General features: G+C 31.9%; 1 protein-coding gene and 1 long non-coding RNA gene across 3 annotated transcripts; both read right to left on the bottom strand.

The window, feature by feature from the left end:
* LOC108661385 lies at positions 1,609 to 2,067 on the bottom strand. Its single transcript, XM_018117768.1, has one exon. It carries the CDS (start codon positions 2,065 to 2,067, stop codon positions 1,609 to 1,611), a length of 459 nt encoding a protein of 152 aa, XP_017973257.1.
* Positions 10,876 to 13,787, bottom strand: LOC108662221. 2 transcript variants are annotated; one of them, XR_001928029.1, is made up of 4 exons: positions 13,581 to 13,787; positions 13,295 to 13,486; positions 13,097 to 13,188; positions 10,876 to 10,970 (listed from the first exon to the last, which is right to left on the bottom strand). It is a non-coding gene; the product is annotated as an uncharacterized LOC108662221 (long non-coding RNA). The 2 variants fall into 2 exon arrangements; XR_001928027.1 differs by having other exon boundaries at positions 13,295 to 13,787.

The raw sequence follows: 14,346 nt of genomic DNA, 5'->3' as shown, positions 1-14,346 counted from the left end.
GAGAAATGCTTGGGAATAAGAAAACTCAAGCTTAATAGAAAAAATCTCACCTTTTTCACTTAATTTCCTTGAAAATTCACACTTTTTCTTTGATTTTCTCTCTCGAGGGTTTTGTTTTTGTTTTCTCTCTCTTCTTGCTGGTTTGGGCGGCCATAGGGTGGAAGATAAGCTGATTTTTGTGCCTTTTAAAAAGGAAAATAATAAATTAATAAAGGCATGACATGTGGCATCATGTCATTGGCCCGTTTTTAAAACTTTAAAAATTTTAATCTTTTTTATCTCCACCACACAATTAGTCAATGGTCAAAATGAGAATAAGGGAAGACCATGTGCTGGACAAATGTCCTGATGGTGGAAAATGACTGTTTTACCCTTAGGGTGGCAAAATTACCATTTTACCCCTATGCTCTGAAAAATACCAAGAATAAATTTTTTTCACTTCTTAATCCTCAAATCATACTCCAATAAGTCAAATGGGGCCAAAAATATTTTTTAAAAATTTCCATTTTGTCCTCAAGTGGCAAATGACCATTTTACCCCTAGATAGTGAAAATTTCGATTTGACTCCAAATTGATCCTCGAACTCCAAATCACCATATTAAACCATTCTGGGACTTTGATATTCTTAATTTCATCTTAAATTCTCTATTTGATATAGTTCGAGACTTAAATCAACTTTGTTGTACCTCTAGGTACAATATCAGCTTTTGTAATTTTTTTTTGGGACTCTCCTAACATGCAAACATGCTATCCATCACATGTATGTCATGACAAGTATTTTATAGAGTCAGGCTTGACATCTTTTCCCCTACTTGGATCAACCATATGATCTTTCTTCATGTCTGATTTCGACATCCGGCTAAATATTAATATTTTAATATTATTTCATTAATAAAATAATATTTTATTCTAAAAAATTTATCTTGTCTCTTTGGTTCCCAAAGTTCCTTATTATGCCTCAATTCGCATTCGACCAAGTTTATTTATCACCATATCAAAGTATGGGCCATTTCAAGTGGGTTGCCAACAATGGGCAGCCCACATCATAAGGGGTTGTGGCCTGCCCTTTAGTGGAAGCCACGACCCACGTCACAAAAAGGAGCAAGGCCGTGGCCTATGCTTCAACGATCCGTTGGGCCGCAGCCACCTTGTAGGGGAGCCGCGGCCTTAGTTATTTTTTTTTAAGGCTGCGGCCTAGAGCCTAGTGGGTCGTGGCCTGCATTCATTAAAGTTAATGAGGCTGCGGCTTACCCCCCCCCTTTTTCTTGAAATTTTTGTTTTCAATTTTTTTACATGTTCCTTCAAAAATAAAAGAGAATATTAATAATTTAATAATTAAATAAATAAAAAAATAAAAGAAAGTAAGTTAGAGTGATTGGGTTGCCTCTTAAGAAGCGCTTCTTTATAGTCACTAGCTTGACTATGGCATCCCCTTTTGCACTATTTTAAACGGCTTTAGACTTTCTTTATTGATCTTGACTGCTCCGGTAAGCCCACTATAATCTCGATAATATCATAAGGTTGAATTTTTACCACCTTAAAGGTGTTCCCCCAATATGGTCTAAGATTCCGTGGCAAAAGATGGAGTTGTAAATCAGAAAATACTATTCACTGTCCAACCACAAAATCAAGATGACTGAAAAGTGGTGGTGGTTTTGTCTCAAGAGTTGGCGCTTGCTTCGTTGAAGCTAGTGGACTAGGCTTACCTTTACCTTCATTAACTAAATCCACTTTATGGCAACTATCTGTATAGGGGTATTGAGTTGTATTGAACAAATTAAATATCATTTCCTCCTCTTCAATTTTGGAAGTTATTTTGCCATTCTTCACATCAACAATTACTCCAACTGTAGCTAAGAATGGTCTTTCCAAAATAAGAGGAATTTCAACATCATCTTCAATCTCGAGCATAATGAAGTCCACTGGAATGTATAAATGCCCAACTTTAAGCAAAACATCCTCTATAATCCCAACTGGGTACCTGATTGTTCTGTTTGCTAATTGCAAGGTAACTGTAGTAGTTTGTATCTCTTGAAATCCAAGGTTTTTGGCAACAGATAAAGGCATTATTGAAACACTAGCACCCAAATCACACAAAGCTTTAGAAATTTTAAAACTACCAATAGTGCAAGGAATAGAAAAACTCCCTAGATCCTTAAGCTTTGGTGGAAGCTTATTCTGGATTATAGCACTACACTCCTTAGTAAGTGCAATTATCTCAAAATCTTCCAATTTTCTCTTTTTGGTCAAGATATCTTTCAAGAATTTAAGATAACTTGGCATTTGTTATAAAGCTTCAACAAAAGGAATATTAATGTGCAGCTTTTTTGAATACCTTAAGAAATCTTTGGAATTGTTTGTCAAGATTTTGCTTTTGAAAACGTTGAGGAAAAGGTGGTGGAGGTGTGGGAGCAGATTTTAATTATGATTTTTCTTTTGAATTTTCAACAGATTTTTCAGCCACAATTTCTTTTTCAGTAGTTTTTCAATTTCTTTCTCATCAGATTGAATTAAAATCTCATAATTTAAAGCTTTATTACTTACCTCTTTTCCATTGCAAAGAGTGATTGCCATATAATGATCTTTACCTTCTTTTCTTGAGTTGGATTTAGTATCACTTGGTAAGGTACCATGAGGTCTAGTATTTAAAGCACTGGCAAGTTGGCTCACTTGTGTCTCAAGATTTCTAATTGACGCTGCTTGATTTTGAATGGAGGTATAAGTCTTTATCATAAATGCATCGATTTTTGTTATGAATGCATGAGTCTTTGTTATGAATGTATTAGCCTTTGTCATGAACTACATGAACATGTCGTTCATTGAAGGCTTTTTGTCTGACATAAGCGCTCTAGATGGAAATCTAGGAGGAAAGTTTGACTTAGTCGCTGATGAAGACCCTTGGCTATTATTCCATGAAAAATTAAGATGATTCCTCCAACCAGGATTATAAGTGTTGGAATAGGAATTATTTTGCTGCCTATTTCTAACAAATTGACAAGACTCAAAATAGATGGGACAATTGTCATCGGAATGTCCTTCCCCACAAAATTCACATGTCATAAAGGAGTTTTGAACCGCATTAACACTCAGTTTATCTATTTTTTTGTGAGAAAAGCCAATTGTGTAGAAACAGTGTTTATCACATCTAATTCATGAATTCCAGCAATTTTTCTTGTACCCAATCTTTTAGATGGCCATTGATAATTATTATAAGCTATCTCTTTAAGCAAATCATAAGCCTCATCAATGGATTTACTCATAAGTGCACCTCCAATGATAGCATCAATGGTAGTTCTAAAAGGTCCCAATAAACCTTTATAAAAAGTCTGAACTTGCAGCCACTTAGGTAATTCATGGTGAGAACACCTTCTTATGAAATCTTTATACCTCTCCCGAGCCTCATATAGTGATTCAGAATCAAATTGCATGAAAGAAAAGATGTCATTCTGCATCTTTGCTGACTTTATAGGTGGGAAGAATTTTGCTAAGTTTGAGCCAAATCATTCCAAGTATTAATGGAACCAGCAAGAAGCGAATTTAACCAACTCTTTGCTTATCTCAAAATAAAAAAGGGAAAAGCCTTGATCTTATGGCATCATCAGTAATACCATTAGCCTTGAATGTATTGCAGATTTTCAGGAAATTTACAATATGAGCATTCGGATCATCATTAGGCAAACCCCCAAACTGAATAGCAATTTGAATCATTTGAATGATTGATGACTTAATTTCAAAGTTGTTGGCTTGAATAGAAGGTCTTTAGATACTAGAGTGGAGATTTTGTACTTGTGGGACCGCATAATCCCTCAAAGGCTTGGTCTCTTCCTCTTATTGATCAGCCATTGTTTTACTTGGAGTAGAATTTTTTTTATTATTTTTCCTCTGGAGTTTTCGAAAAGTTTTTCGATTTCTGGATCAAAAGGAACAATTTTCAAATTTTGGGCTCTTCGCGTACAACGACCAAAAGTACCTAAAAAATTAAAGAAAAGAAAAATCTAGATTAAAATCAGTCCAAGTATTAATGGAACCAGCAAGAAGCGAATTTAACCAACTCTTTGCTTATCTCAAAATAAAAAAGGGAAAAACCTTGATCTTATGGCATCATTAGTAATACCATTAGCCTTGAATGTATTGCAGATTTTCTGAAAATTTACAATATGAGCATTCGGATCATCATTAGGCAAACCCCCAAACTGAATAGCAATATGAATCATTTGAATGATTGATGACTTAATTTCAAAGTTGTTGGCTTGAATAGAAGGTCTTCGGATACTAGAGTGGAGATTTTTACTTGTGGGACTGCATAATCCCTCAAAGGCTTGGTCTCTTCCTCTTATTGATCAGCCATTGTTTTACTTGGAGTAGAATTTTTTTTTTATTTTTCCTCTGGAGTTTTCGAAAAGTTTTTCGATTTCTGGATCAAAAGGAACAATTTTCAAATTTTGGGCTCTTCGCGTACAACGACCAAAAGTACCTAAAAAATTAAAGAAAAGAAAAGTCTAGATTAAAATTAAAAATGCTTGGTATTAATACTAACAAGAAAGAACTAAAAATCAATTTTCCAGCAACGACGTCAAAAACTTATTGTTGATTTCTCATGCAACTACACGTATCGTTAACAGGTAATATAATGATGAAGTAGAGTATCGTTCTTACAGAGAATTGTTTAATTCCTACTGTTACCTACTAAAATTATAATACCCAAATTTTATCCAAACAATTAAAACAAAAAAGAAAATTAAAACTAATAATTGAAACTAAAATGAAATAGTAAATAAAAATAACTTAACTACCAAACCTAAGATTATGATGTCTCTTAGTACTTCATCTAAATATTTCTCTCTCTCTCTTAACTCAATTTAATAGATTAAGTTGCTAACCTAGAGTCCTAAATTATTTATAAGTCTCTGTCGAGTTTCTCATAAAAATACCTCTCCCAATTAATTTATTATATGTCTATGCAAATTATATTGATAAAAGATTCATTAAGTTCGTGCTCTAATCTTGGCTACGCATGGCTGATAAGTGTATGTCTACCCTATATGCAAATCAAACCACCTAATCGACTAAGTGCATTTGATCATACGCTATTCTATTCAAGGTCTACCTAAATCTACTTCGTCAAGGTTTAACCTAGGTTTTCAATTCAATCTAATTGGTGATAAGGCAATTAGAAACATTAAGAATAGAATAAAATAAACGACTTAAATCCGTAAAACATAAGTAAAAGAGAGATAAATAAATTAGACTATATATTGAATTTAATCATAATCTTAGATTAAAAACTTAGTTACCCATCAAGTCACACATCATCATCAAATAAAGTTTAAACAATAAAAACAAACTAAGAAAATAAAAGAATAATAAAAAAGTTAAAACTCAAGAATTATAATATTGATCTTCCAAACGTTCTTGAATCCTTCACATTCTTCTCAGCTTCAGTGACTTTGTAGCTTGATTCTCAACTAGCAATCTGGTGTTTCATTCTCTTTATAAAAAGTCCTCTGAAAGGTTATTTTTATAGGGCTTTAAAGCTAGGCCAAGTTGGGTGAAGGAAAAAATTAATTTAAGCTAAGATTTCTTCATCAGACTATATGGGTCGCAACCTTGCCCAATTAATTAACAGAAATCGTAATTGCTCTATGACTACTACAGTATGTCAATTTCAACAAGATTTTTGACCACTTTCCAAGCCAAACTTGTCAAGACCCGGAACCTCCCTCAGGCCCATGACAATCGTCGCGACGTCCCGATTGACACTCATTATCCGGAATGCCAATTGAAACCTCGCAAGGCTTACATATCAGTTTCTTTCCTTTCCTGTGAGCAATCATTGTTAAATATCGAGTTTTTAGAGAATATATACTATTTTAGATAAAAAACAATCAAAATAAAATTTTCGCCACACAGGGGTATTTTGGTCATTTTTTTCTCAAAAATTTTGAAACTGGCTAAAACGTAATATACAAGTACAAAACACATAATTCATATTCAAAATGAGTTTAAAAGTCTAAAATCTTCATTTAAAACGAAATTACGGTTATTTGAATATAATAAGAAAATAAAAGAAATATTAAGGAAAATATTCTATTTTCTTATAAAACAATATTTATAGAGTTATACGTGAATAATTTTTATAGCGTAAAAGCTAAATAAATTTATACATACTGAAATACAGTAAGCCAAAATATTTAATTTAATTTACAATAACAAGAGGGCCCCCGAATAAACAAAAGTAAAGAGGACTGTGAACCTACGGTTTGGAAAATGCAGATCCAATGGTAGTCCTCGATGAGATCAGCTATCTACAGTCTATACTGAACCTGAAATGGGTGGAAAGGAGTTGGGTGAGATTTTGCAATCCCAATGAGTAAACAGACATTATCATAAATATCTAAAGGCGAGTAAAATGGAGGCAAGTTTAAACAACAAATTTCAACCCATTTCATAATGTTTTCAATTTATTTCTTAAACCATAAAATATTTGTAATTTACCAAAACAGTTGTTAAGGCTTATGTCTTTTATTAAAACAAGGCTCAAGCCAAAACTAATCCTCGGGGATACCTTGGCCGAGGCATCTAACCGAGTCCGCCAAGGGTGTTAAAATATTCACACGTGAAACACATTTTTATTTTTAAAACCAGCCGTTCCTTGGCGTTGGCCGAGTTACACATTCACGTGGGGGTTCGACGTGAAGTGAGCTCTAATACTACCCCGGGAGTTACCCTCCTCGCCTCTACAACCGGAGTAACTATATAACTGGGTTTACCGTGCCCCTCTAATAGGCAGTCCACGGAAACCCGTCACTGCAGTGACTAACCCACCAATTTTAATAAAATTTCGACAGTATAACGTGGCTTTTATTTATTTATCCAGCCTGCATAGTAAAACAACTTACATAAATTTCCCAATGCATTCACAAAATATAGCCACATATACTCATTTCTCATAAGCCATTCCTAGGAAAATATATATTTTTCAAGTCAATTTGTAGCCTCCAATTACTCAATTTCATAATCAATACAATATATTTTTATTTGTCACATTTATTCCTAAAACATCAAAAATCCCGTTTTAATCTCGTTCTCATTTCATAAAATACATAAAGGGCATTTAAAATAAACTCTAGATAATTTACAATAATAATAAGTTTACTCACCGTTTGTACAAACTAAAAGCTTTCTAAGCGCCCCGATCACTACTCGTCGGGTACGACTTCTTTGCCTTTTCCGGAAGGCTCTCCTCCTAGACACATTACAAAAATTTACACAATTCATCACATTGATGCTAAATCACTATATAATTAACTTAAATCCTATACTAATGCATGGTATGAAATGCAATAGCCTAAAACGGCTTAAACGCGGTATTAACCTATTTTTGGCACTTTGCCCGATAAATTGCTAACGCGCTCCATTTTAGCTCTAAATCATCCCATTCTCTCTCCAACATTTCTAACCATTAAATATCAGCCAATAACCTTCTAAAAACAACAAAATCAGCTCACTCCCTTCCTTGGAAAATTCGGCCAAAAATGGGACATTAACTCGGTTAATTTTCTACTTTGTTTTTCTATCACGTTTAATCGTTTTTCATCATTTTCTCTTCATTTCCCTTAGAATAAAATCAATTCATCATCATTGTACAGCATTGAGCATCCAGCCAAGAGTGGGTATTGTGAAAATTTAATGATTTCTTGCCCAATTTAATTTCTAAACACATTTAACTAACTAAAACTATCAATTTAACTAAAAATCAAAACCTAAAAATTTCAATTTCTCTCCCCTAGAATTTCGTCCAGCCCTTGATATCACTTTTTGATCTCTCTCCTCAAGCATGCTAAATGGAAATAAAGGCATAGGAAAGGTAGAAATCAAGCTAAAATCGAAAAATCTTACCGTTAGACGCGTAAACGGTCGAAAACCGCGAATTTCCCTTTGAATTTTCTTGTTTCTCTTTGGTTTTTCTTTTTTTCTTCCTTTCCTCTCTATTTCCTCTCTTGTTCTTCCTTATGGCCGGCCAGCACTCAAAATTTGGGTTTAAATGGGCTGACTTTTCATTAAAATAATATTATTTCATTAAAAAATGCCACATGTCACTTTCCCATTGGCCCATTTTTAAAATTTCATCCATTTGTTTCCAAATTTTCACCATACACTTGTCTCATATATTCATAGCTTAGATAAAATTCTCAGACTCATCCAAAGTCTCGGTGGAGTAATTTTTGAAATTTACACTTTTGCCCCCGTAAAAGTCAAAAATTACATTTTTGCCCCAAAAATTGAAAAATTGCCCATAGACATATTTTTCATCCCTTATACTCATACCATTCTCCAATTTGTCAAATTTGATCTAAATTCTCTCAAAATCTCAAATTTTGTCCGTGGGTGGCAAAATTACGATTTTGCCCCTACACTCCAAAAATCACCAGAATTAAACTTTTTCACTTCCTATCATTAAATTATACTCCAAATAGTTAATCTTGGTCAAAAATTTCACTCCATGATCAAATTATTATCTTAGGTGGCAAAATGACGATTTTGCCCTTGAATATCAAAATTTCTAATTTTACCCCAAATGAACCCTCGAACTCCGAACAATCATTTTTAGTCATTCCTGGACTATAAAATATTAAATTTCATCCTACAATTCCTATTTGAACTAGTTCGAGGTTAAATCAACTCAAGTGTACCATTAGGTACAATACCGAGTTTCGTCTATTCTTAGGTGCTTTTCCTAGCATAATAACATACTACTCAGTGCATGTATGTCATGACATGTGTTTATAGGGTCAGGTTTTACAAAACTGGGTAAAGTGGTAAATATAAAAGTTGTATATTTTTCTCTTATATTTCTAATGGTTCAAGAATCATCTTATTTGGAGCTTTGTAGAGAGAGTTATGGCTAAATTACCAAAACATGTGTAATGGAAGTCTGTACGTCAAAATTACTCTCCTTCCATTAAAATTCTTTATTCATCAAACAGCTACAAAAGCATAAATAAATCAATAACAACCTATCTTAACCACATTAACACCAAATTAAACATAAAATTAACTAAGATTAGAATGACTCACCTAAAATAACTAATTTAAAATAATTAAATAAAACCTACTAATTTCTATGCACTACTACAAGAACTATGCTAAATTATTATAAAAATTAAGCATAAATAACTCTATATCATAGAGTTATCAGGCCCTCAATTGAAAATTTTGTTTCCGATAAGCATCATACTTGAGAACACCCTCGTTCCATAAGTCTTTCAACTCATTTATGAAATGCCTTAAAAAAACATCTATGTTTTGGCCTAGACTTTTCATACCTGGAATAACTATATTAAGAAATATATATTTTTGTTTCAAACACATCCATAGAGGTAAATTGTACGCAATGAGCATTACTGGCCCAAGAGAATAAGGTTTCACGGTTGGTCCAAAAGGATTGAAACCGTTTGCACATAATCCTAATATGATATTTTTAGATTAAATGACAAATAACTCATGTGTGCAGTTGAAATGTTGCCAAGCTTCACCATTAACAGGGTGTCTAAGCACTCCATCATCACTTCGGTTATGTGCAAGCCATTTACACAAAATCTTGTAAGGAATTTTCTTTTGTCTTTCGACACTTGATTTCCTCGCTCTATATCGATGATGACCACGTATCATACAATACTCAAAATTAGTAGTTTCCTTATAAAATAAGATGCAATTTTTTTTACATGCAAGAATTTTGTCATATACAAGTCCAAGTGTTACCACTTTCCTTTTCATTGTATAGAAGTCACTAGGTAAAGTTTCATCTTCTGGCAACATATTCTTTATTATATCCATCAAACAATCAAAACATGACTTACTCAAATTAAACTTTGATTTAACATTTAAAAGTTACGACATTGCTGAGAGCGTTGTGTGCTTTGTGCAACCTAACCACAAAGGTTCATCTGCATCACCCAACAAAGAGTAAAAGCTCATTTCAATTTGATTTGGATCTTCCTCCACAGATCTTGAGTCATTATAATGACTAGCGTTCAAAACAATTTCTGGACCCATAGCATCCCGAACCATTCTAACATATTGATTTTCTATTTTCTCTTCATACATTGGTTCCCCATGTTCCCTATGACTAGAATATGGTTCAACCCCATATCTACTTCTTGATGATTGTCCAACTTCATGTTCCCCATGTAAACTCCATATTGTGTAAGCACTAGTAAAATCTTTTTTTAAAAGGTGCTCTGCCACCTTATCAGAACTTAGAAGCCTAGTGCTGCTACATCAAGAGCAAAGACATCTAATTTTGTTCCCCTATATAAATGTAGGGTTAGAATATGCAAAATTAATAAATTCTTGAACTCTATTCATAAATTCATCCTTCATGAAGCCATTATGAGTTAGTCGTTGATACATCCAAGATTGATATCTTTCCATTTGGTAGTCCTAATATTGTTTTCATAGAAATAATTAAAATTAAAAACCAAAGTTGTAATTAATGCAAACTTGTGAAAAGACTAGCCATGCATTCAATTTTAATATATATAAGATGTTATATACATCTATATATTATTGCCTTTTGTATTTGATCTGTAAATTAAAAATTAAATTATACTATTTTCCATGTTGTTTTTGGATATGGGCAGCCTTTTGATATTTCATGACTAAATCTTGGTAATTCTCAACACTGTTACATTATTTTTCTTAATATTTTTTATCCTTTTACCAACCTTTTTAAAGCACTTTTATAATGGCATCAAACACTATGCAGAATGATGGAAAAGCACCAACCATATCACTTTAATAACTTTTATTATAACAGAAAATAGTTTAGAATTGTTTAAATGCTATATGATTTATCAATTACTTACAATTCCCAATGCAACACCATTGAAGGCAGTGTGGTACTCAAAAGTTGGAGTTGGAAGCTTAGGAGTAGGATAAGCAAAAAGTAAGAGAAAGCTCAGTGCAACCTAAAAGGATGTAATTGAAACAGGGAAAGTAAGCATAAATTAAATTTAGAAACTATATATTACAATTAAACATTCAAACACTACGGGACAAAAGTGAGCGACTCATAAAGTAATAATAATAATAACATTATCAAATGAAAATCTTATGTTAACAAAATGCTTTTAAATTACAAAACAAATCTGATTTTCATGAAAATTTTGGACTTTTAATCATTGAACTAAGTGTGATTTTACTTCCTTGCTCATCACTTCCTCCAAATATTTTCTTTCATAAACATCTAACTCATATTCCAACTTTACCAATGCAACTAATATTTTTCTACTATAAATATCATGCACCTAATCTATGCATAATCATAATTTGTTTAAGTAGTAATTTTTAGTTCAGAGATGATTGAATATACAATCAAGCATATATATATATATATATATATATATTCATTATTTTATTCAAATAGTGGACCATATAGAAGATTATCTATATCTTTGAACATAAAAATTTTGTCGTTGGTATACAAGATAATAATATATTATTAGTATTAGTAAATCATTTCAAAGTTAATAATAATTACCTAGTCTACTTTAAAGAAAAAATTGGCCAAAAAGATTTAATTAATTTATTACAAGAGCATTAATTTTTTTTATACAAGAACTAGAAGCTAAATTTCTTATTACTAAACTTAATTTTGATACAAGGAAAATAAAGTTTTCTACATTGGTCTATAGATGATACTTACCAAAACAAAGAATCAGAGTGCAAATAAGGCAGGTTAAAAAATGAAGAATGAATGAAAAGAGCTGTTTCTACTTAGTTCGTTCAACTTCATTTTACTATTTCTACTTAGTTCGTTCAACTTCATTTTACTATAAACTTTAGTATTTAACAGCCATATAACATTCCCCATATGAAAGCAGCTAACAGACAATTTAAGAATGGCCATCCAATATCTTTCTATCTGGTATTGGTGTAGCAAAACATTAAAATATTCTAATCATAAGATATAGAGTAGATGGATGAGTGTGGAAATGTTCATCTTTACTAAAAGAAATGTACACAAAATAGCTTTCCAAACAAGATCAATTCCTTACCATCCAACAGAACACTACAACTAAAGTATCTTGCCCCTATATCACATCATCACATGAAGCCTGGATTACCTTTCATGAATGTAACCAAGAAAGATCACAAAATCAAAAATTTTAACTAAAGAAAGATGAACCAAGAGTGTATCCACCTACTTCTTGCAAATATCCAACTAATTCGCACAAATCAACCCAACACAACCTCTTAGGCAGTCAACATATACTACACGGTAACTACAGGCCACATTTTTCAGTAACCACAGGGAAGAGGTTAGTATAGGATGATTGGCTTATAATGGAAGTAAGCTTAATTTAAAATTTAGAAATATAGGAGGCAAAAGTAAAGTAATGCCTATATCCACGTTACTTAATTTAAAATTTACATTCATAAAAAATGTGGTATGTTGCAAATATAGGAGGCAAAAAATTAGTTAAGTATAAATAATAGAACTTGCAAGGATTTGAGAAAGACCAGAGAAATTGCCATTGATAACAAGCTGTGAGTCAAGCTTATTAGTGTATTAGTCTCTGAAGCAGTATATTTCATAAAATGCTAAGATGGAAAAAGTCTTAGGTTGTCTCAGTTAAGGTTGATGGAAAAGCGTAAAATCATTATTATTTTGTTAACATTTAGCTTTCTATATGAATAAAATAAGTTTTTCAAATAAAAATCCAAGTGGCCCTTGTCTCTAGCTTTGATCTTAAATGATAACTTAGTTTTCTCCTCCTCCCAAACGTAGAAGAAAATCAACGATGACAAAACTTCTATTACTTCTGTCATTTTTTGGATTATACTTCAATTTTTGGTAGGAATCTTTTGATTAGTATCAGATTAGTTGAATGCAATTACCCAAGTCAGGACAACAAGCAATTGCAATCCCATAAAAAAAGTAAGTCGACCTATATGAGCTAACTAAAATGACAACTCCTGCATCAGTGTACATTTAATATTAATCAAGAGAATATTTTGATTAGTCTTTCACTGTACACTAATTGCATCTCAATGATGAAAACTGACATAATCTACTAGCATAAAATCTTACATGAGGGATTTAAGTTGCCCACAAGAAATGCCTATAGTTTGGCTTGCTGGAAACGTCTAGTAACGGGAATTTAACCTTCTGCCTTTCTGGATCTATAAATACAACCAGCACAGACAAAAAACAAAGATAAATAGACAAAATGAACTAGTTTTGTTATAAAAAAAAGGGAAAAGAAACAGTTCTACAGGTTTTTATTACCTTTGGCGCCTTTAGCTCACTTCAATACATGGTATAAGTTCCTTTTTAAGACAACTGCAATTAATTCAAACCCCCTAAACCTCCAAAATGGCAAACCTCAGTTCATGATCGAACCCAAAAACCTTCGATTTTTTGAACAAGATGAGATTCCTTTGTCTAGTAGCATAACAACCTCAGAAAAAAGAGAATAATCTAGAAGAAGATGAAAAACAAAGAGGAAATTGAGAGAAAAGAAAGGGGAAAAATTACTTCAACGAAATTAATGTGAAATATTAACTAAGATTACCACGCCAATCACTGATGTTTCAAAAGAACAAGAACCAGTATTAAATGGGGTCAGATAAGGGATCAAGGGAAGTAAAATCGTTTCAAAGGGTAATGATGGCATATTAACTTCTTATGCTCTTCAAAACCCCTAATTTTCTATGAGTAAAATGCCTATTTTGTTCTTTTCTCTAATGAATTGATTGAGTTTTGGAAGAAGAAAAAAAACCCTAAAACAATTTGGTAGAAAAAGTTGAAGGAAATGACATCGATAGAAAGAGAAAAGGGAAAGGAAAAGATATGTTGTAGACACTAATTAAAAAAACCACATTATGTTCTTTTCAATGCATTTTTTTTGTTGGGTAAGGATTTTTCACTATTTTTAAATAAATGAATATTTAATGTACATTGAAGTAAATTTATAATTAAAATTTTGATGGCTTTAAATTTAGGTAAGATGTATGAAAATTGATTAATAAAAAAATTGATTAAATAAATGTTTATTTTAAATTTATTCAAAAGTACATGTGTTAATTAGTCTAAGATGAAAGTACATTACTAAATTATATATTTGCACATGTGTTAGTCTAAGATGAAATTCATAAATAACCATGGCCCATGGTTGCATATGAAGAATTAATATATATATTTGCACCAAAGTTTATGCTTAATATCATATATTAATTAATATTAATATATAATTTATATCATTTAAAATATATAATTACATGTAATTTCACATTAATTAATATAAATTTAGATATATATATATATATAGATATTTTCAA

This window comes from Theobroma cacao, chromosome 1 (genome assembly GCF_000208745.1).
Source record: "Theobroma cacao cultivar B97-61/B2 chromosome 1, Criollo_cocoa_genome_V2, whole genome shotgun sequence".
NCBI lineage: Eukaryota > Viridiplantae > Streptophyta > Magnoliopsida > Malvales > Malvaceae > Theobroma > Theobroma cacao.
Note: the sequence above shows the minus strand (reverse complement) of the source record. Positions and strands in the feature narration are given on the sequence as shown.